Below are 23589 nucleotides of genomic sequence, written 5' to 3' on the forward strand. Positions count from 1 at the left end.
TCATAGAATTGTTTGAAATATAACTGAACAAGGGTAATATGACGTCTGCTAATAGATGTCCAAATTCAGCCAACGTTAGGAGATCCGGAGGAAATACGAGTATCTTCTGCTTGTTAATATTTAGCTAAGCTTACCTTAGTTATTAAAGTGTATTTCTAAAATGATTACATGTACTGTGCTGTGTTTTAAGCAAGCTCTTCTGGTACAATTTTTTTCACACACCTCATGATGGAAATGATCAATCTAATCATGAAAATTCATTCGTTTTTTGTGTTTTCTTTCACGTTGACCACTTGGTGGAGCGTTTCTCCAATTTTTCACGTGTCCGAACGACACGTGAGGTAAACACCATTTCCCACAATTCTTTGCGGCGCGCTGTCGATGCCGTTAGTCGCTCCAACAATGCAGCTTTTAATGGTGCTGTGAGCGGTGCGAGCTGAGAACGCAGCAGCACCGCAGGCTCGTCCGGTGACCGTACTGGCTTCAAATCGAGCACAGCAGGGCTTTCGAACCAACCTGCCACGCGGCTGTGACTCCGTTTTTTGGGGGGAGTGGGCAGGGAGAGGACATCTTTGACTCTTCTTGTCGGGTGAGTAGCAACCGAAGCTAACGGCGGTGTCCCAGTGTAGTTGAGAGCGAATGCATTTTGTGTTGTGTTCGTAGCAGGCTAGCGCGCTAGCTAATTGGCCAGATGAGACATATGGCCCCTTGTGTCTTTCCCCTGCACCCCCCCTCACCCTCCGGCTTGTCCACATTCAACACAAATAGCCATAGTTTCACTGTCCTCGTTGTGTCTGAATATAAAAACGTTGGTAGTTGTTTTGCAAAGACTTTTCGTGCAGTTGTGTCGTTCTTCGTAGCCGCTGCAAGTCGTGAGTCTGTTTTGCTTTGATCGCGGCTGAGGCACACGTCAACCGAAGCCGGTGTAGTCTGTGCTCTACCGACACACACACACAGACACATTTGTAGTCTGTCTATGACTGCCACACACGTAGATAATCGAAACATGTTGTAAGAACACCGTCCCTTATGGAATTTCAAACCCACATCTCCTAAAAACGTGCCGCTCCTTTGAAAAGAGTAAAGTGTCACGCCTAACTCCTTAGAAAAAAACAACCACAAACGGGTCATTTATTGTGATTATTTGCAAGCACACATACTGGCATTAAGACAATAATGTAAGACGCATTGAGCATGTTATTTTGTCAAGATGTTTTGTTTCTGCGACACACTATTCATTAAAAGAGACGTTTGCTCCGTTTCAGTCGTGTTGCACCTGTTTGCCTTTCAGCAAGAGATCAGTAACTCGTAATGTGTTTGCTATCAAGTCATCGTATTTCATTCATGCTGTTTTGTTTCCATATGCTATAGTTATCTGTCAAACGTTGTGCTGCTTTAAGAATCAGAAACACACAAAGATGGACCTGCATGACGGATGGATTTATTGCAGGTCTGCATTAAGAGAGTTTTGGGTCCACGATGATGAGCCAGCCTCTTGTTGTAGAAATGTATCCTGGTCTGTTTAGGCCAGGCGTAGGATGCTAATGGGAACGCAGAGGTGTTCTTGTCAGCGACATTGATTTTATGACCCAGTACATCACTTTCACTCTGATTTCTGAGCCCAAAGTTGATCCCTTAACGGAGGGTCGTACCTGAGTTGTTGGCCTCGACCTGTGTGGTCAGTTTATTTGTGTCCGTCGACATCATGCCTGCGTTTTTACTTGACCGGGGGATGCATTCAATTTGTGTCAGCCTGGGAAAATAAAGGCGCTCAGTTTGAACATACACTCACCGGCCACTTTATTAGGTACACCTGTCCAACTGCTCGTTAACACTTAATTTCTAAGCAGCCAATCACATGGCGGCAACTCAGTGCATTTAGGCATGTAGACATTGTCAAGACAATCTCCTGCAGTTCAAACCGAGCATCAGTATGGGGAAGAAAGGTGATTTGAGTGACTTTGAACGTGGCATGATTGTTGGTGCCAGAAGGGCTGGTCTGAGTATTTCAGAGACTGCTAATCTACTGGGATTTTCACGCACAACCATCTCTAGGGTTTACAGAGAATGGTCCGAAAAAGAAAAAACATCCAGTGAGCGGCAGTTCTGTGGGCGGAAATGCCTTGTTGATGCCAGAGGTCAGAGGAGAATGGCCAGACTGGTTCGAGCTGATAGAAGGGCAACAGTGACTCAAATAACCACCCGTTACAACCAAGGTGGGCATAAGAGCATCTCTGAACGCACAGTACGTCGAACTTTGAGGCAGATGGGCTACAGCAGCAGAAGACCACACCGGGTGCCACTCCTTTCAGCTAAGAACAGGAAACTGAGGCTACAATTTGCACAAGCTCATCGAAATTGGACAATAGAAGATTGGAAAAACGTTGCCTGGTCTAATGAGTCTCGATTTCTGCTGCGACATTCGGATGGTAGGGTCAGAATTTGGCGTCTACAACATGAAAGCATGGATCCATCCTGCCTTGTATCAACGGTTCAGGCTGGTGGTGGTGGTGTCATGGTGTGGGGAATATTTTCTTGGCACTCTTTGGGCCCCTTGGTACCAATTGAGCATCGTTGCAACGCCACAGCCTACCTGAGTATTGTTGCTGACCATGTCCATCCCTTTATGACCACAATGTACCCAACTTCTGATGGCTACTTTCAGCAGGATAATGCGCCATGTCATAAAGCTGGAATCATCTCAGACTGGTTTCTTGAACATGACAATGAGTTCGCTGTACTCAAATGGCCTCCACAATCACCAGATCTCAATCCAATAGAGCATCTTTGGGATGTGGTGGAACGGGAGATTCGCATCATGGATGTGCAGCCGACAAATCTGCGGCAACTGTGTGATGCCATCATGTCAATATGGACCAAACTCCCTGAGGAATGCTTCCAGCACCTTGCTGAATCTATGCCACGAAGAATTGAGGCAGTTCTGAAGGCAAAAGGGGGTCCAACCCGTTACTAGCATGGGGTACCTAATAAAGTGGCCGGTGAGTGTATTTGGTGGACTCAATCTGCCGAGGTAGAGAAAACTGAAAAGAAAAAACTGTTTAAAACAAGAGTTGTCTAAAAAGAGATGTTTAAAACAAAAGTAAGATGGTTCTATGGGCTATTATAATCATTACTTTGAATCATTGCTTGTTATTTTATAGAAAGATGTGTGATTTGACCTAACTACTGTTATGTTAGATTGGACCACAGCATCCATTAATGAGTCCTATTGAGGTGCTGAGTCCTATAGTATTGATCTTTTTCTCAGAGGGGCACGATAACATGCTCTCAATGAGAGATTTTTATTTTGTGGTCACAAGGTATTTAACAAATGCCACAACGCAGAGTGATTAAAACAATCAGCATTTCATCATGTGGTAAGACGCTCGTAGATGTGCGGCCTTCGTTCATCAATTGGACGCCTGCCGGATGCTTTTATTTTCTGAATCTTTCATTTTTAATGAATGTAAAACATGTTGCGCTGCGACTCATGGTTGGAAAAACAAACAACAAATCCCATTGAGCTGCTAGATTGCAATTTGAAAAGGCATTTTCTTCCTGATTCAAAGCTCCTGTATGACTTTAGTCGTTGTGTGTTTTGTTGGGAGGCTTTGGAAGCCAGCGTGGCACACCAGCTGCCCAGTGATGATTGAGAACACCATAGTTCTCCAATCCTGGTGTTGAAGCACAGTTGGGTTCTTTTTTCCTCAGGTAGAATTTTCTCCTGAACACTCTTCGCAATGTGATTTGACAGTGCTGCGCATCACCACACTAATGTCAGGGAGGAGGCATTATTCTTTTTTGCAGCCCTGACTTTGGGTATTAGACACATTTCAAAGGCTTCACTGTCCAGAGAGACAGTTTTTCTGTGGCGTTGAACTTTGAGGCTTGGGTATTAATTGCCATGTCATCGTAATGCGGGCCTGGACGGGTCGTCATATGGAGCCGCTGTCTCTGGACGTGTATTCTGACAAACCGCCCTGCGCTCGTCTCGGCGAGGTCTAAGTTAACTCCACTCGAACGGCTGAGCGTTCCACAGACCCTCTTCTCGTATGAACATCTGCTCTAAGAGGCAGTCAGGCCCCATTGACCTGGGACAGATTGTTCTCTGTATTTTCTTTTTGAAGGACGGCAAGATTTTCCCTTTAAATGTGTTTTAACACTAAACTGCGTTGCGTTGGTCAGTACTTTCTTTGCAACAAATCGCGCTGTAGAAGGCGGTGCGTTTGACCACTTGTTGTTGACTCTGGCGGGAAAGGCTGCATTGGAAGGCTGAGCGGACATCAGCGACACAGCTGGAAGCCGCGTGAGCGCCCCACGTTGTCACGCGGCTGCCATCTCCTTCAGGGCGGTAGTTGCGAATAATTCTCTCATGTCAGGGGCTAATCACCCTGGCACCCCTCCCACAATCCATCAGTGTCTGGGGGCCGAGGCTTGCGGGGTTCTGGCAGCTGTTGTCGGGCTGAGTCAATCCGTTCGGGTCTATGCCAGCGTGCACAGGAGGGAGGAGGGAGGGGAGGGGGGGGGGGAGCGTTTGAGAAGGACACGGCGAGCGAGGCTGCTGCTGTGGAAAGATAACAAGAGGATTTATTTGTTAGGAGGGCATGATTTCAGGGTTTGTCGGTATAATTCAGCTATTTCCTCTGAAGTATGTGCATGGGTAAGCCAGGTTCAAGGGAGAAAGGATTTTACAAACTGTTTCAATAAAATATGATAGTGGAGTCGAGACAATTGGTCAAAAGAACATAAAAATGGTTGACGGTCTTTTGTTAACCATTGTCATTTTTCAACCCAAATTGTATGATCAGCCGCTTCTCCCAATGTCATATTGTTATACATTGAATATATTTATGTATTTATTTCCCATCTGATGAACCTCTCTGACATCTCCTAGACTAAATGTTAGAATTATTAATCAGAGATGAATACGATCATTAAGTAGTTGATTAATCCACTGTTAGAACTGTCAGAAACAATACTATTCAATGCGATGCCTTAATGTGTCCATGTCTAAGTACTTTAGTTCTTTTAAAAAAGAAAACTAAAATCCATAGTCAATCTTTCCAAAACAGTTTAATATCTACAAAAGAAATGCCAGTGACTTTGAAGATATTTATGCAAGCAGCATCAATGTGAAATGTTGAATTTGGCCTTATTATTGAATAAGGAAAGTCCTATGTAGACTCAAATCATGTCATTCAGACACATGCTATTTTTCTAAGTGATTATTGTGGATTAAAAACTATTTTCATAATTTAACCAAATTGCTGATATTGTGGGGCGACCGGTTGCTAATGCAGGGGGGGGTTAATGCCGAGACCTCCAGATGTTGAGTCAGTCGTCGGGGTGAATATCTGAAGTCATTTTCCCCTTTGCAGATGGCTGAGAGCTTTTCACAAGTATTTGAGGCTCAATGACTTCTTTCTTTTTTATTTCCAGATGTAATACAACACTTAGAAAATGAGTAAGAGAGAATTTCTGGCTACAAACCAGCAGGTATACCTAAGGACCAAATGGGGGGTTTCCGTTTTAAATAGGCTTTGTCTAACTGGACATTTTTTTTACCAATTACAGCAGGTGTATGTAATGACACTAACAATAACTCCTTCCCATTCACACGAGCCTTGTGAATGCACAATGCCAGGGCCCTGAAGTGTGATGTATTTCACTGTCACATTAAACCAATTCACCACTGGTAGGTTGATCTTTAAGGTATTGTTGTAATGAATAAAGTCGGTCGAAGGCTTTAGTCTGGTACTTTGATCCCCTTTGACCCGCTGGGTTCACTTGGCTCCAGAATAAGCGTGATTATAACCCAGGTGACTAATCAAGGTTGGCCCTGCCCTTTTTGAAATGGTGACATTGCAGCTTTGGAAAGGAATATACTTCAAGTCAACTTTGCATACATGCAGCACGACCAATTTAATATGGAAAAACTGAGACAACCTGAATTCTTATCCTAGTAGGTATACAAGTATGTAGACTACAACAAACTACTCACACCGCCTTAATAAACGCAGCCCTTTTCATGTTATTTAGGTGACTCTTTATGTGTCTCACTGTTTGTAGTCTGAGACGCTTACGCCCCTTTTCATCTCTGCCTAAACTACTTATGGAGACGTGAATGGCCAAATGAGGTCCATGTAGCAGCCTGTAATTAGATTTTTGGTAATGAATGGGTCATATACCAGTTTCAGGCATTTGTGCACAGAGATTTCCTCTGAAGACATGGACTATTCATGTCTTATAACAGGACATGGATAAGAATCTTATTGCGACTTATTCTAAGTTCAGTAAATATTGGCAGATGTGAAAATGAAGCTTCAGCCTGTGCAAAGGAGACGTTAAACTCAAGTGTAATTTCAAAGGTTTTCATATTCCACAGATTTTGATTAAGGCTGCATGACCGTGCTATATCGATATCATTTTTTAAATCATAATCCTTCATGTAACTTACAAACAAAATGTTTCCGTTGCACTTTCAGATTTCAGCAAACAAAGCCCTGCTTTTTCTTCGATGCTGTGCATCATCCATGTACAAATATTTACATCTAAATAAGACTGGACCTTATTCACGGTGCATCTACACAAAGGAGATTTTGAACCAAATGTGTAACACAATTAAATCAACAAAGCACTGCTTTAATTTTAATATTGGGCAAAGCTCCTAGAAATGAACAAAACGGATTGTTAATATAATGTTCCTCTTGACATGAATCACGTCCTTTCTTTTGTTTGTTTGGTATGCAAACAATCATGTTATCAAATGATTGTGACCTCTAACCTCTTCAGTTTGGCTGGATTTATATCAAGACATGACTTGCAGGGATTGGATAAAGTTGAAAAAACCCAACTAAATCATTGGTGGCGATAGCAACTCACCCACAGTAATCCTCCTCAGTCTAAGCTTCAGTGACACTGCGGTTTCCTCTACAGACGTAAATGACATTTTTAGCAGATACATTTTAATATTACATGTAACTCCTTACGGCACGCACAGTGTGAGCTCATAGTTCCTTTCAATAACCTTATTCGCATGCCCTGACTGAGCTCTTCTACGTCTGTATTTGAACTCTGCGGCTTCAGTCATTTTTTACTATCATTCAAAAAGATTCAGTCCGTCAATGTAATTTGCCTTTAAAAAAAAAACGATGTATAGCTATAATTAAATGAAAGCGGGAAAACTAGCTTGAAGTTGCTAACCCTGTACATTTGTTCATAGGAAAGTGCAAAGTAACAATGCTAACAAACGATGTCTGGAGAGCCAAAGGACACATAATTCAATTTTTGCCTACTGTGCAAGTTTACGGCAAGGACAAAAGCAAGCGAGTAAGAGTTAAAAATATATCCCGTTTTTGAGTTATTTCAGCAGTCGGAGCTCATTAGCGAAAATGTGCAAGCTGTTGTGAGTGGGGGGGGTGGTGAGGCCTGTGTGTCTGTCGGTCTGCTCGGACTCTAATTGGCTGTCACACTCTCAGTTTTCACCAGCACAGGGAGTCTCTCCTCGCCTCACCCCTGTGGGGGCAGCTCGTTCTGAGCAGTTTCACAGCAGAGGCCTCAGTGACGGATTAGGCGGTGCGATGCCTTTCCTCCTTTTTTTTCCTACGAACGGGGAGCCGTCTCTGAAGAGGCCGACAGATTGGTCGGAGGTTTTGACAAAGTTCCCGCAATAATTATCCGGGTGTATTTTTATAAATGTTTTACCCTGAATTGTCTTTTAAAAGTTAACATGTACACCCCTGTGTGTCATTTTTGAGATATCGCTGCAGGTTGGGAGGCACCCAGGCCCATCTGTCATTATGAACTCATTCCTTCTCTCCCCCCCCCCCCTTTCCTCACGTGGTTACCCCTCTCTCTGTCTCTACTCAGAAAAGTTAGTGTCCAAACAGCAGGAGAGTGACGGGTGCGCCCCCCACCAGTGACTCAACACAAGTTGTGGTACTTAATGCCAATATCTGAACTTTTACTTAACAAAGTATCACGTTTTTAAGGAAATGTATTTAACATTCACACTCTTGTGGTTTTGATCTGATGTTTACATGACACATGGGACACCTAGTTGTTTATATCTTTGCCTGCAGCGTCCTGATAGATCTACGGGTTGTCTGCATCATCACAATCATCTCGTTGCCCTCCTGAGTCATCTCAGCTGTTAAGGATGAACCCAGTTATGCTTGTACTTAATGCCCTGCTACATTAGGCCTTTTTCATTTAATGACGTGTCAATGAAAACCAAAGGAAAAGCACAAGTGAAACTGGCAGCATTTCCAGTTGCTCAGTTCCCTCAGTATGTGGCCCAATAAGCTATTCAGTGGACTAGCAGGCTGTACACCAGAACCAGCTCATTCCTCACAGAATGCAGCTATAATTTGTTACCAAACAACTGTGCTTTATGGCCCGACTAAAATATCTAAAGGCTGCTGCCATTGTCATCCCATCAGTCCATCGCATTCTTGGTAATCCTGGAGAAATTGTGTGCAATACATTTATTTTTTTTAAGTTAAGAACGTTTTATTAAGTTCAAATTGTTATAATAATACGGCAGCAGAGAGCTGCCAGAGTGACTAAGGAAAAAACAGCAACCTCAAGATGGCTCAGTCAGCCGTCTGCAGATAAGCTGTGATCCGTGGCCGCAGCAGCTGCTCCCCTCACAGACCATATGACTGTGCTCTCCCCTGCAGCTGCTCCCATCACCTCCACGGGAAGTGACCTTACCTCCATCCTCTCCATGAAATCGCCATTAATTATTTGAAGGGTTGACCGCGAGCGCCACGAGGCGGAGGCCCTTAAGGGGAGAAATGCATCAAGCTGGAGTCCCAGAAGCCGTGGTGAGTTTCTCCTCATCGCGTAGCGTCTCCTGAGGTCTGTGTGCCCACTGCTGCAGTGACCTAGAAGGGGTTTTGTTTTGGATTCAAAACACTCCCGTCTCTTTGCCACTCGGAGTAGAGCTCAGGGCTGCAACGAATAGATAAAACCAAATGTCTATTTGTTAATGATGCCACACATTTCTCGTTTTGTCCAAACAACAGTTGGAAGACCTAAAGATATTCAATTAAAATGAATAGAAATGGAACGATGCAGCAAATCTTGGGCATTTTTCTTGAACCAAATGGCAATTGATTTTATGTTTAGGCTACAATCGCAGGAATACATTTTTTTGCCAGCAAACTTACGGCTCTGTATTAGTGACTGACTGGAATGATTAGTGAGACCATTTATAACGATTCACTAACTTGACCAGCTAAGAGAATCTATTAAAAAAAAAAAAGGCATAAACACTCGTCTCAGAACCTATTGTAGTATAATATAGTGCAGAACATTTATAGAGGGGAAAAAAAACTATTGATTTCTCTGCATTCACAGTGCCCTACAGTATATTTAACCTTCCTGAAGTGATGCGTGGCTGACTTTAGAGAAACACTCTTATTAACCTTTTGGTAACATTGTGACGCTGCAGAAAGAGACCTTTTGTCTTTGCTGTTTTACTTTTAGTAGATGTTGTTTTTGATAGTGTTTTAAGTGGTGGTGACTATGGGGACAGCTCTTTTGCTTCTCAGATCCATGAATCAAATGTCAGATTGTTAGCAGGATGGTTTCTGGCATTGCAGAATGTGTCAGCTGGTCAATCCACCAACCCTTTTCTAGGCTTTTTCCAAACCTCAAAGACTAAAATCAGATTTGTGTGTCTTTGGGAAGTAGATCATCATCAGTTTGTCCAGTGATTTGTTTTTTGACAAAATATCTGCAAAGCATCTCCCTTTGCCGAAGCTACAGTTTGTGGTCAGTGTTCGTCATCAAATGCCAGATGAAAATGTTATCATTGTAATTGGGAGCCAATTAGCATGAGGATGTGAGTATTCAGCCAAAAGCACTGCGGAGTCTTGTTTGAAATACCAAAATGATGAGAAAATTCAGTGTTAGCACTTAAGATGAGAAGATCAACCAGACTAATTGGTTATGAAGGTCACTGTCTGACAAATTACATTACATGTCATTTAGCTGACGCTTTTATCCAAAGCGACGTACAATAAGTGCATTTCCACATAGAGATACAAACTCAGAACAACAAGTAACAAGAAAGTACAATTTTCATCAAATAAGCAGTTTCACAACATGTTATAGAAAAGTGCCATTATAAGTACCATTTGTTAGTGCTACGGTTTGCTAGTGTTTTAGTCAAGGTAGATTACAGATTGCTTTATGTTTGCCTTTGGTTTTGTGATATATTTTTCGGAGTGACAAAGCCGTGGAAGAGAACACTTGGCGTCAAATCACTCTTAAACTCAGAAGATTTTTTTTCTTCTTCGAGACATTAAAAAGAAAATTCAAAGATCCCTCTTATTAGTCCGCGTTTCCTTCCCCTTTGAGCCTCGCTCACTCGGATGCCTCACAGACACACAAAGAACAAACGCCGTCGCTCCGTTTAGTGGCAAGAAATGCCACTCGTCAGAAGCTCCGACCTCCCGCCTCCTCCTCGCATGAGATGCGACCCCCTTGAGTTGTGCTGATTCGTTGCGAAGTTAAAATCCTGTTATGTGCTCGGATGTCCTTTCTTCTCTTCACGTTTCCTCAGTGAGGAATCTGAGGACTGTCTCAGGAAGCCAGTGCGCGGTTGAGAGGGACTGTTCAAACATTTCTACAAGCGCTTGCCCTCGACTGTCTGGGAGCTTGAAAGTAGCGCCGGAGCTATTCAGATCAAGATATTCTGCCCATATCTTCCCTCGGCGTTAATCACGACATGCTGCGTCTGTGACTGCCTGAGAACGCCGCCCCCCACCCCACGGGCATCTGTGCCGCTCTCTGATCTTTATTGATGCTGAAAACCTGTGTTGAGCGCATCACTTCATAATCAAATAAACAGACCGCTGGACCAATACAGCCGGCGTTATTCTAAAACCTGAGCAGTATTTCGCTGACTAAGTCATTGCCGGCTCAGGGCTGCTCACCATGTGGAGCAAACGTCCTTTTTATCTGGGTCGCCGGTGGTGCGTGCGGCTGTGCTTTAGCGTCTCCTGTCCCCGCAGAAGACTCCAGAAGCCTCAAATTGTGGGCTTCTGAAAAGACGTCGCATAGTACCCCATATTTGTGTGGCTGATTGCTGTATGAGTAACGGGATGCTTCTACTGTGATAAACGGGGGAAGTAAGTCGACGTCCTACCAAAGAGTGTGATAGCAAGATCTTTTATGTGGTCCCTGCATCCATACATGAAAATAGCCCCCGAGTTGCTATGATACCGCTATGAGAGAGGTCCCCGACTGGGCCCCCCCACTGATCCGAAGGCGATTTCATCATATCGTGTTTATTAACTTGCACTTAACGCAAACAACAACGTATGTTGCTGCTACGTTTAAGCGTGCAAGGGTTTGGTCCTGAAGGGGGGAACAATTTTGGGGTCGTAACGCACTGGTGTCACGTTTTAGAGTTTGGCCTAGAATGATTACCCCCCCCCCCATACACCCCTCTCGTCTCCCACTAATATCGTTACTGCAGACTGTGTCGTGAGAGATGACAACAAGATGTAAGCACATACGTATCTCTCTCAGTGGGACTGTATTTCAGGACTCCCTCTTACTCTACGCGGCCCCCTTAGGTGCTTAACGCCGAAGGGCCTCACAGCTCGGCGGGAGTTGATGACGGCGTTCTCATTGATCCGCACAAAGTAGACCCAGAGCGATCAATGCCTTCCAGTGTGGTTTACACGCAGACTGCATTTGGATTAAGCTGACTGCAGCCGAGAGGAGATATTCTGCAGATCGGAAAGCCACAATTGAGGAGATTGAGATTATTGTTTTTTTCTGTTTGTATACATGTGTGTGCGTGTTACTAGCAGCCGCCGTGCAGAACTTTTTAAACCGGCGTGTTTTTTTGTCTCCAGATTAGGCTTAGCGACGGCGTTCGCCAAACATCTGTCTGCCATTACCCCCCCGGTGACACTGACAGCTGTGCAGCAATTTATTAGACCGCTGCAATAGTCGCCACTTGGTCACCCTGCACCTCGGGCACATCGCAAAGCGCCGGGAGGAGGGTCACATGTCCCCGGAGCTTTGACTGAACACTCCTCGCTAACTCCACTGGCCTCTTCACCTGCAGCCAGCATCACAGTGTGTTGTCTAATGTTAACCGGGTTGGCACTGTTTCCTTATTGGACTGCGGCTTTTTTTAAATTTGTATCCAATCGCGTGCCGTGTCGTCACGTCTGTATCTGATGCTCCGTCATGGCTGCTTGAGATTCTTCTTTAGTTGGCAAAAGTCAGGCGCTTGTCGGTAGCTTTAAGATGAAGATCCATCCAGGTAGTCCAGATGTATTCATGCATTGTGCTGCTGGAGAAACAGCTGAATCATTATTGAAGACCGGAATCGGAAGGCAATATGTTTCAGTTGTAGGAGGTATTTTTTGTGTGCCGTCAGAATCTGCGATTTTTAAGTCAAATTTATACACTAGGACTAAAATGATTAGCCGCTAGTGGGAAATGAATCCTCAATAATTCATCAACACAAATAAATGAATCGTTTATGGCCTTTATCAAAGGAAAATGCCACTCAAACTTGAGAATAGGCTGCTTTTTCTTTTTTTTATCAGTGTAAAATGAATAGCTTTAGCTTTTGGACATTTAAAGGCGAGACTTTCAGCTTTTGGAAATAGTGATGAGCATTGTTCATATAATCTAGACTGAAAGATTCACCATACAATTTTTTTGGTTGTTGCCAATTAATCTATTGGTGAGTTAATGGACTGTTCTTAGCTTCTGAAATATTAAGCTTTTCTACCTTTTTTAAAACGTTTTTAGTGTTAACGATGATGAACCATTAACCGTCAAAATAACAAACCCCTCAACTGATCAAACAAGCAACGGGTGATAAAAATAATTTTTCATTTCATTGGTGTATCGGGTATGTAGACAGAGGTGTGTCATGAAGACATTGTATGCGCCTGCTGAGAACTGTTTCAGGCTTCACATCACAGGCCTGAGAGTGTGTGCGGTTTAACGTGTGTTCAGACGTGCAGCTACAGGAGACGAGTAGCCCCAGCATGCCGGTCATTTCAGGCAAGATGAGATCACGTGCCTGCCATGTGATTGGCTGGTACCTGTCCACATTCCTTTGCTTGACAGACGCACAGACCCCCCCCCCCCCCCCCCCCCCCCACCCCACACCCCACACACACACACTCGCCAGCTGTGCTGCAAGGTCCTGTTTTTCAGTCTGTAGAGAAAGTAATCTCCGAACATCACAAAGGTCCGTCCGGTGGAGGCGGTGTGGAGGAATGGTTGCTCGACTGAGACATATTGAGAGATGGCCCCTTTTCTTCCTATGTCTAGGTCTGTTTTTTTTTTGTTTTTTTTTAAAGATGGCATCCGTCTCCGTTTTGATCAAATCAAGCAGTAAACCCACAAAAACCTTGCAGCCCCGGAGGTTTGAATATCCTGATCCAACAGGAGCTGTTGGCGGGAGGTAAACACCACCTGTGTCCCCTCTCGCCTCTGCGTCACTGAGCCGCTTTTATCAAGGCGCCTGGCCGGCATTGTGGGACAAGCTCTGTGTCTGATAAGGGTTGTCTGGCCCATGGAACATCCTCGAGGGCCTGAGCGGCGCTGTGATAAAGCTATACAGCTCCGAGTGGAGACCGCCTGCTGCTCGTGGAAAGAAATGATCGGTACTGAGATACTGCGAGAATCCTTAGGTGACGCTCACGCCTGTGTAAGAGCATTTGTTATAACTTCCAGTTTTTAATGCAGATTGTTAGCGCTATTCTTCCAAAAACCTCTAAAGACTAGAAACACACCTCAACTCCTGAAAATCTTGTTATGTTATTCTTACGGTGATCTTATCATAAATCACGGGGACTTGTATCCTGAAAGCTTACCTCCATTAAGCTTTAGGAGCCTCTTGAATTATACGCAGCTACGGTTTCCTTTTTTGGTTTTGGAAGAATCACACATCCCTTTCTCAGATGGACTGTTTTCAGGAAAGCTCAGAAATGTGAGTCGGCGATGAGGTGGAGATGCAGAAGAGGCGTTTTAATGAGATTCGCCCGAGGTGATGGTGGTGATGGCTCGCCTGCTGTGATCAGCTCACTAGCGATGGCTCTCCCCTGTTTTCTTCTTTCTCAGTGACTTGGAAAGAGAAGAAATTGAAAGTAAAAGATACACCCTCCGGTATTCTGCAGAGCACAGAGCACATTTTGTCTTTACCCCCTAGACTAAGCAATTGGGCAAAAAATGCAGTGGGGAAGAGGCTGCACTGCAGAGCTAGTTTTACAAAGAAACATTTACACTTGCGAGAACTATAAGAATAATGCTCCTTTTGGAACGTTTGAGACCTACATGAGATAGTAGAGCTTTTAAGACACATTTATTACTGCTTAGTGGTTGCACCTGTTTAATGCAGCTCATGCTTTCTTATAGTTCTTCAGCATCCACTTTGCTGTACAAGTAATGATTTAGTCTTCACCACTGATGGCGTTTCCCTTCTGTTTCTTCTCTCCCAGGTTCAGAAGCCCCTCCTGTGGACAAATTCATCACAAGGGCATGAGGAACATGAGGCCAACCCGGACGTAAACAACCACCTGGCCGAGCTGTGAGCAGCCATGCTCTCCCTTTGTCCACCGTCGAGGGGAACCCCTCTCCAGATGCGCCTCTGCTCTCTGACATAGATCTGGAAACCTCGCAATTAGAAATGGCATTGGTTTGTGTGGGCAGTAACACGTCAGAGTACATGTTTGAGAACAGGTGATGCTGAACCTCTAGCCCACAAAACAAGGGAGATAAACGGCCTCGGACGACCTTTACACAAGGACGCAGCCGCGGCGCCGGCTTTGATGATTTAGTGTCCCCCCCCCCATCGCCTTGCTGACAAGGGCGTGTCATGGCTGCTGCTGGTCCCCATAGCAACGGTTCCTTGGCCGGCCGAGGAGCAGACTGAGAGAGTCCGCGATGCAGCGTAACGGTGGTGGTGGTGGCGGCGGCGGCGGCGGCCAGCCGTGGGTGTTGCGCCGCGTGCGCCTCACCTGGCTCAGTTTCATGCTCTTCTTCATCCTGGTTTTCTTCCCGCTTATTGCCCACTACTACCTCACCACCATCGACGAGGCCGGCGGTCCCGACAAGCGCATCTTCGGGCCGCGGCCCGGCGGCGAGCTGTGCGAGGCCAAGCACGTGCAGGACCTGTGCCGGATTCGCGAGTCGGTCAGCGAGGAGCTGCTGCAGCTGGAGGCCAAGAGGCAGGAGCTCAACGGCGAGATCGCCCGGCTCAACCTGCGCATCGAGGCCTGCAAGCGGAGCATCGACAGCGCCAAGCAGGACCTGCTGCAGCTGAAGAACGTCATCAGCCAGACGGAGCATTCCTACAAAGAGCTCATGGCCCAGAACCAGCCCAAGCTTTCGCTTCCCGTCAGGCTGCTGCCGGACAAGGAGGACCCGGGACTGCCGCCGCCCAAGTCGGCCCGCTCCTGCCGCCTGCGCTCCTGCTTCGACTACGCCCGCTGCCCCCTCACCTCTGGGTTCCCCGTGTATGTCTACGACACCGGCTCGTACGCATGGGGGGATTACCTTGACCCACTGGTGAAGCAGGCCTTCGCAGCGTCAGTTAAGAGCAACATTTATACAACGGATAACCCCGGCATTGCGTGTCTGTATTTGGTGCTGGTGGGAGAGCTGCAGGAGTCCTCTTCCCCTGCGCCGTCTCCTTTAGAGCTGGAGAAGCAACTGAAAGCTCTCCCTTACTGGAGGTCCGATGGACACAACCACGTACTGGTACATTTCTCTCGAAAGTCCATGACGCAGAACTTTCTGTATAATGTGAGCACAGGACGGGCGGCGGTGGCTCAGTCCACCTTCTTGGAGCAGCAGTACCGCGAGGGCTTTGACCTGGTGGTCTCGCCGCTGGTCCACGCCCTCTCGGAACCCAATTTTTTAGAAGTGCCCCCTCAAGTTCCCGTGAAGAGGAAATACCTCTTCACCTTCCAGGGGGAGAGGGTGGAGTCCCTGAGGAGCAGCTTGCAGGAAGCACCCCCCCAGTCTTTTGAGGAGGAAATGGAAGGAGACCCGCCAGCCGACTACGACGATCGCATCGTCGGCACCTTAAAGGCGGTGCAGGACAGCCACTTGGATCAGGTGCTGGTGGAGTTCACCTGCAAGAACCCGCAGCAGAGCTTGCCGACCGAGTGGGCTCTTTGCGGAGAGAGGGAGGACCGGCTGGAGGTCCTCAAGGCTTCGACCTTTGGCTTGGTGATTGCTCCGGGGGACGGACAGCTGGTGGCCTCTGCGGGCTGTGGGATGAGGCTCTTCGAGGCCCTGGAGGTGGGGACCATTCCCGTCGTGCTGGGCGACCACTCCAGACTTCCATACCACCAGTTCATTCGCTGGAGCGAAGCGGCCATTATCGTTCCGAAGCCTCGCGTCACAGAGCTCCACTTCCTGCTACGCAGCCTGTCGGACAACGACATGTTGGCGATGAGGCGCCAGGGCCGCTTTCTGTGGGAGACCTACTTCTCCACCACGGAGAATGTTCTCAACACCCTCCTGGCCAGCATCAGAACCAGCATCCAGGTTCCTGCTGCGCCCATCAAGGAAGAGCCCGCCCACGAGATTCCCCACAAAGCGGGGAAGATGGCGGGAACTGACGCCAACCTGGCTGACAACGGTGACCTGGATCTGGGTCCCGTCGAAACGGAGCCCCCCTACGCCTCTCCCCGCTTCCTCCGCAACTTCACGTACACAGCCGCAGAGACTTATAGGACGTGGAACCGCGCTCCGGGGCCTTTCCATCTGTTCCCTCACACTCCAATGGACCCCGTGTTGCCCTCCGAAGCCAAGTTCCTTGGCTCAGGTACTGGTTTTAGGCCTATCGGCGGAGGTACGGGGGGCTCGGGGAAGGAGTTTCAGGCAGCTCTAGGAGGAAATGTGCCCCGAGAACAGTTCACCGTGGTGATGCTGACTTATGAGAGGGAGGAGGTGCTGATGAACTCTCTGGAGCGGCTGAATGGCCTGCCGTACCTCAACAAGGTAGTGGTGGTGTGGAACTCACCGAAGCCTCCTTCGGACGACCTGCTGTGGCCAGACATCGGCCTGCCGATTGTGGTGAGTGTTCCTTCAGAAAGAGTTCCACCAAAGTACAAGTATTCATTTGAATGGTGTTAGTTCCTTTTCACAAGGAAAACACCTCATTCGGTTTCTCGCCGAAGTGCAAAAAAAAAAGGAACCAGAAGCACATCGCATTGAGCTGTTTGGATCAGCGCCTTTTTGAAACTCTGACGGCGTCCACACCAATTACTAGCAGCTTTACGAACAGGATGTGAAGAAGTCTTGACACCCATGAATAATATAATTTGTGCTTTTGAATTAAGCCCGAAAAATCAAATATTCATGTGGTTCACATCCATACCATTAGATTGTGACGGGGATATGTGGCTGAAGGAATAGATTCCTTACCCGGCACTGAGCTTCTACACGATACTTGCAGTATATTTGACAGGAACTGTGCCGAGATGAGTCTTAGTTAAAAAAGCAGCCACTGGACAATCCCAATGAAGTAGAGACTTGTTGCAGTTATATGGATCGTCTAGAAGTACTACTCGTGTGTAGCATTAATCAAAGTGCACTCGGCTACCCTAACGGCAAATTCTAAGAAAGTTTAACTTCTCACAGTCAGACGGAAATGTTGTTGCTGAGCAGAATCTCCTACGCCTGCAGGTTGTGCGCACGGAGAAGAACAGCCTCAACAATCGCTTCCTTCCGTGGGACGCCGTGGAAACCGAGGCCATCCTGTCGATCGACGACGACGCTCACCTCCGCCACGATGAGATCATGTTCGGGTTCAGGTCAACAGAGGATTCATGTATTCAAGAGAAACCACCTGTAGACTTTGTAGTGACTTTTGCAGTAAATTAGAAGGGAAAGTTTTGTCTAGAATGAGGCTAAATATGAGTCAAGAGAGACATTTTGGCTTTAAATATATTACTATACTCGGATATCACAGAATGCTTACTTTACATGCTCGAAGAAGCAAATGGTCACATTGGGTTGATACCAAACTATAGACAATTTTAAAAAAAAACCTGTGGTTAACAGGAAGGACTTGTGCTGCCTTGTGTCTCTCAGAGTGTGGCGTGAGGCCAGAGATCGCGTCGTGGGTTTCCCCGGCCGGTACCACGCATGGGACGTCAACCACCAGTCCTGGCTCTACAACTCCAACTACTCCTGTGAGCTCTCCATGGTCCTGACAGGAGCTGCTTTTTTCCATAAGGTCAGATCTTATTCCCCCACCACCCCACACTCCCAAAAAAAACATATAGCACACAGCGTTTAACTAAATGATCTAAATTGTTCAGTTTGCTGCCTCGTGGCCATTTCATTCACTTGTTGCCCTGCGTGTTGGTATTTGTGTAGTACTACGCCTACCTGTACTCCTACGTGATGCCCCAAGCCATCAGGGACATGGTGGACGACTACATAAACTGCGAGGACATCGCCATGAACTTCCTGGTCTCTCACATCACCCGCAAGCCTCCCATCAAGGTCAGTGACGGAGCGTGCAGGGCCCCCCCCGTATTTATATTTTTTCCCACTTAGCCGTGCCATTACTCAAACTGACAATCCAATATTCCACACAAATGATAAATCAAGAACGCAGGATTGAATTTGTGTTTTATGCCTGATTTGTCCGCTGGATTTTTATCGGAAGGACATTTGTTCAGCTGAGCGTATTGGCTAGACAAATAATTATAGCAATCCGGCCATGGAAGTTGTTGAAGCAAAAAAGTGTTATTGCCGCCCTCGCTTGAAGTTCTTTTTGATTTAGCGGTGTGTTAATATTCAGGGGGGTTGCACAGGGGAATTAAGGAATGCTTTGAAGGAGTGCGTTGAATGACAGCAATTTGCGGTTTGGGCTAAGCCTTGTGAATAATGAATCTGGGCCAAGTTTAAATGTGGAGGCCTTAAAGGAGAGGGAATATCTTTTTCTTTTTTTTAGCCCAAATAAAATGGATAATAGTTTTTACGCATCACTGGTGATGAATTAACAACAACGTAACCGCAACGTAACATTCAAAACTTCTCATTAGGTCTTTTTATTAGCTTTGTTTTTATTAACAAAAAGACTTGATCAAGCAAACTGTAAGAAAGACATTCCATTTAGTGATGTAGTCAAACACTTTTTACTGGATTTGCTGTCTGCACTGTTATTCATCAAAAGTGGACAAATGTGGTACAAAACAGTACAATAACAACTTAAAATACTGAACGTAATGGGTCCTTTTGTTTTAGAAAACACTAGACTTTTTATTTAAATTGTCTTTGCTAGTTGAAAGACGAGCTGCAGCAGGAGGGTCATTGGAACTAATGTTGGCTCCTTGAGTTGGTTTGACAAGAATAGAGTTGCAATAAAGAGTCTCTCCCACAGACCGCTTTGCACTACACGCAAACGGTCCGCGTTGCTCTGCCACGTGCACCGACCGTCTACCTCTCTCTCCCCGCCAGGTGACGTCGCGATGGACTTTCCGCTGTCCCGGCTGCCCTCAGGCCCTGTCGCACGACGACTCGCATTTCCACGAGCGCCACAAGTGCATCAACTTCTTCGTCAAGGTGTACGGCTACATGCCGCTGCTGTACACGCAGTTCCGCGTGGACTCGGTGCTGTTTAAGACTCGCTTGCCCCACGACAAGACCAAGTGCTTCAAGTTCATCTAGCGTCGGGCTACAGGGGGCCCAGCGGAGAGCCAAAAGCAGGGCGGATCGAAAGGACTGGCGGTGTGTGGGAGACCAGCAGCCCCCGCTGCGGGCGTCGGCGAGGACGCGTGGACCGCCGGATAAATGCACAGGAGGAAGTTTGTGGTTAGGAGGAGAAACAAGTTAAACTTTTCTTTTTGTTTTTGTTTTAAGCTGTTGGCTCGGTGGTCTAAGCCGCAACTCCGACCGAAAAATTTGAGGAGTGGAACCTGAAAGGAACCACTGCCAACAAAACAAGCCTTTTCACTGGACGCCACTCCTCCATTTTTCATGTTCTTGCATCATCAGCTCAATCATCAACCACTACAGATGTCATTTGCACCAACGGCCCGCTGAGGAAAGACGGTTATGTACAGAAGTTGTTTCCAGGACGGACTCGACCCCGACTGGAGCGACCGGAGCCGGACCCACTGGCAGGCTGACGTCAGGCCGTGTTCGGCCCGCCACCTTGTTTCAGTGAGGTCAGCTCCAGTGGCAGCAGTGGGTTTTTCTCTCTCTCTCTCCATTTTACAGTTACAAACTGTACTTCTTGTACGTCAATATGATAGAAGTACTAATGGTCAGAAGTATTTTATTCGTTTTTTTTTTTTTTAATAATGTATAAATCTGTCGACAGAACATTTTTCTCCAACCTCAAGGCTCGTTGGTCCAGACAGAACCTTAACTGAAGAGTGGGCCCAATCATGTTCAGTACTGTTACGCTTACAGGAAGCAATTCTCTTCAGCGGTCACCATAATGCCTCGAATTTGTCATGAAAACCAGCCACCAGTTTGTTATTTTGTTCTGCTCACAGGATCTGCACTCTTTGATGAGATGGCCTGTTTTTTTTATGCTATAGGGCGGTCACTAATGTTTGTAGAAATGTATCTGGGGTTTAAGTAGTCCTGTTTAAATGTAATAATATTAACCAATTAACAGTTCAAATGTCCCTGACGGAAGTGCATCACAGCTGCCAAAACGTGTTGGAATTACAACGAAGATTAAATGTACTTTTAGGATCATGGTTTAAAAAAAAAAGCTCAAAGGAAATAGCTTTGACATCATAGGAAATACATGTAGTTGCTTTCAGGCAGAGGGTTGGATGAGACGGTCTCCGCCTCTCCTATCTGTCGAGTAAGCTTAGCTTAGCGTGCAACCAGAAAACGTGGACTGACAGCTTTGTCCAAAGGTACCAAAATGAAAATATCAAATACATGGCGTCAGAATGACCAAGTATTTCCAGATCTTCTTATATAACTCTCCACCAGAGACCGAATAAGCATAAACTATTGAACGATTTGTCTTAATATATTGCCAGTTCTGGCTTTGAAACACAAGTATTAGATACGTCCCGCCATGGACGTCCCCCTCCTGTATAGACCTTCTTCCCAGCTCTGACAGACACGCCACTTTACTGTGTCGCCATGTTGGTTTCACTTCCCTTTTTTTAATTATTTTTTTTTTTAACCATTGCTTGATGAATGTTTTCTTTGCCAAACAGGTACGACGTCTGCTGCTTCACAGCATAGTTGGCAGGGGGCCGTGTGACTGGCTGCAGAACCGATGCAGTGTGGTACACCCTCTTCCACTCTGCATGGTACTTCTAAGTGGTCCATCCTCTCAGAACCTTTCCTATCATGTGTTATAAATTGATCATCCTTAATTTGATCAGACTAAATTCCTGTACACTGAACAAAAGATGAGTTCAATAATATTTATATTCTTTTACCCTCCAAAAAGGTTCTGTGAGGATGCCTTTATGAAACAAAAAAAATAGTCCATCGTTCTTGTATATTTATTGATATATTATTAAAAAAAAAAGTTTTTTTTTTTTTTTTTTATGATAACGACCCAGTCAATAAAATTTCAAAACTTGTAGTTTATTATTACTTATCGCAAAGAGGCTATGACTTAATTCAGCCGGGAGGTCATGTGAGGAAAAGTTGCTTGTGCCACCGGATGCTTGAGGAGGAATGTACCTGACCCGAGAGGTGCTCCTGCAGACAGGTGTGTTTCATCCACATCAAGATGACCTCATAGTTTGGGTCTGGAACGAGTGTCGGAAGCCCAATCTCTAATTACACCCAATCAAATGGCCGTGCTGTTAAAGCCAAGTTTAACTTACAGTTCTGGGAATCAGAGATGGGGGGGAATTTTTTTTAAAAAAAAACTCTTAATGGGGTCAGAAGCTATGTTGGAAGTCAAAGTCCCCAACCCCCCCCCCCCCCCCCCTCCTTCAATCTGTGGCACAGCTGGTTTTTCCGTGGCCCGGAGCAGGATAACATTCCCTGGAGGCCCACAGTCGTTGTGGACCTGTGGGTCTCTGTGGACCTGTGGGTCTCATTGGGTCTCGTTGTGTCTCTGTGGGTCTCATTGTGACTCTGTGGGTCTCGTTGTGACTCTGTGGGTCTCATTGTGACTCTGTGGGTCTCATTGTGTCTCTGTGGGTCTCATTGTGTCTCTGTGGGTCTCATTGTGACTCTGTGGGTCTCATTGTGACTCTGTGGGTCTCATTGTGTCTCTGTGGGTCTCATTGTGACTCTGTGGGTCTGCGGCCGAGACTCCTGCAACGCTGCTAGCGCCGTGCCGGACCGGTGATGGTCAGATTAATGGAAATAAAAACTTTCAACATGGTTAAGACATCATTTGAGTTATGGCCTCATTCTTGATTTTTTTTTTTTTTTTGCAAAAAAAAAGAAATAAATTCCTGCACTTTTGATTATTTGAATATTGTGCGACCGTGTTGACCTTGTTTTTTGTGTCGAGTTGACGTCAGTGAGCTACAGCTGGCTGCTGGAGAACATCGCATGAAGACTTTAAATGGTATGAAGGGTAAATCTGAATGCGATTTAAAAAGTCCCACCATCACCTTTTAAAACATGTCGAGCATGTTCTACGTTCTTCGATCCACATTGGGTCAGAACAGCAAGAACCGTCGTACTGTTTTATAACACTAGAACACTAGACATGTGATTTGTATTCTTCTAATGATCACATTGGGCTTTTGAAGACATTTTTCCCTGCTGGGAAACTTGACGGGGTGAGGTGTTGCACAACACCGCCCCCCCCCCTCCCTCCGGCCCTGAACCCGAGAAGATGGGACAAGGAGAAGAAATGTGCATCCCTCAGCCTGAAGCTTCAGCCAGCAGAGAGATGAGCTCCCTTTTTACTGATGGCGTGGGGGCGGGGCCGTGTAGCCTTTAGGAGTCTCTGGGGGGGGGGGGTTTCTGACACGTACCCTTTTCTTTTTCTGAGGGTTAAATGCCTCAACAGCCCAGGTAAAACCATTTTTCTAACACTTAATGACTTGGACAACGTAAAAATGTTGTATATCCTTTATTAAATGATGCGTCTACCATTCACTTGAAACCAGAAAACATTTCCCCCTTTTTTGCAATAATTCTGCTGCTCTGGTTCAATTCACGGCCAACGCTTCTGTTTATAACAAAAAATAATTAAAAATGCCTCAGTCCTCGGAGAGACTTGGTAGGAGGAATTTTCTTTTCCCATATTGCTCCTCAGCGGGAAGCACCGTGTTTCTGCATGAATGAACATGGCTGAGTTGTCAGAAGGCTGAACGGTGAAACCGGCTCGATCGGTGTTACGCAGGGAAGGAAGCGGCTCTTTGATGCCACTGGAGCCGCGTCACATTCTGCGAGCGCACGGCACAATCACACGGCTCGCGTTTTAAAGTGGCGTCAATGCATAGTGTTATGCAACACCACAATTAAAAAAAATAATAATAAAATGCGCAAACCCCCACAATCCAGTAAAACATTTGACTGGTATTAAAAAAGAAAAACAAGAAAGGGGAAACTGATGAATGGATCTTGCATAATGTCACGTGCGTGTAAACAAACTGTACAAAGCATTGCTTGTAAGAGTAG

General features: G+C 46.0%; 1 protein-coding gene across 2 annotated transcripts; it reads left to right on the plus strand.

Moving 5' to 3' along the window:
- The first annotated feature begins 79 nt into the window (after positions 1-79).
- extl3 (exostosin-like glycosyltransferase 3) lies at positions 80-22068 on the plus strand. 2 transcript variants are annotated; one of them, XM_037449060.2, is made up of 7 exons: positions 80-589; positions 8682-8828; positions 14490-17076; positions 17689-17816; positions 18097-18241; positions 18385-18513; positions 19474-22068. In XM_037449060.2, the coding sequence occupies exons 3-7, from the start codon at positions 14935-14937 to the stop codon at positions 19681-19683; spliced, it is 2754 nt and encodes a 917-aa protein (XP_037304957.2). In that variant the 5' UTR covers positions 80-589; positions 8682-8828; positions 14490-14934; the 3' UTR covers positions 19684-22068. The 2 variants fall into 2 exon arrangements, with proteins under 2 accessions (XP_037304957.2, XP_037304956.2); XM_037449059.2 differs by lacking the exon at positions 8682-8828.
- Positions 22069-23589: the final 1521 nt, after the last annotated feature.

This window comes from Pungitius pungitius, chromosome 20 (genome assembly GCF_949316345.1).
Source record: "Pungitius pungitius chromosome 20, fPunPun2.1, whole genome shotgun sequence".
Taxonomy (NCBI): Eukaryota; Metazoa; Chordata; class Actinopteri; order Perciformes; family Gasterosteidae; genus Pungitius; species Pungitius pungitius.

Bases quoted from the DNA above. Each gene is read 5' to 3' on its own strand.
- extl3 (XM_037449060.2), top strand. From the start codon at position 14,935: ATGCAGCGTAACGGTGGTGGTGGTGGCGGCGGCGGCGGCGGCCAGCCG. The intron at 17,817-18,096 runs GTCAACAGAGGA...TGTGTCTCTCAG, and splicing joins GAGATCATGTTCGGGTTCAG to AGTGTGGCGTGAGGCCAGAG. The intron at 18,514-19,473 runs GTCAGTGACGGA...TCTCCCCGCCAG, and splicing joins CCCGCAAGCCTCCCATCAAG to GTGACGTCGCGATGGACTTT.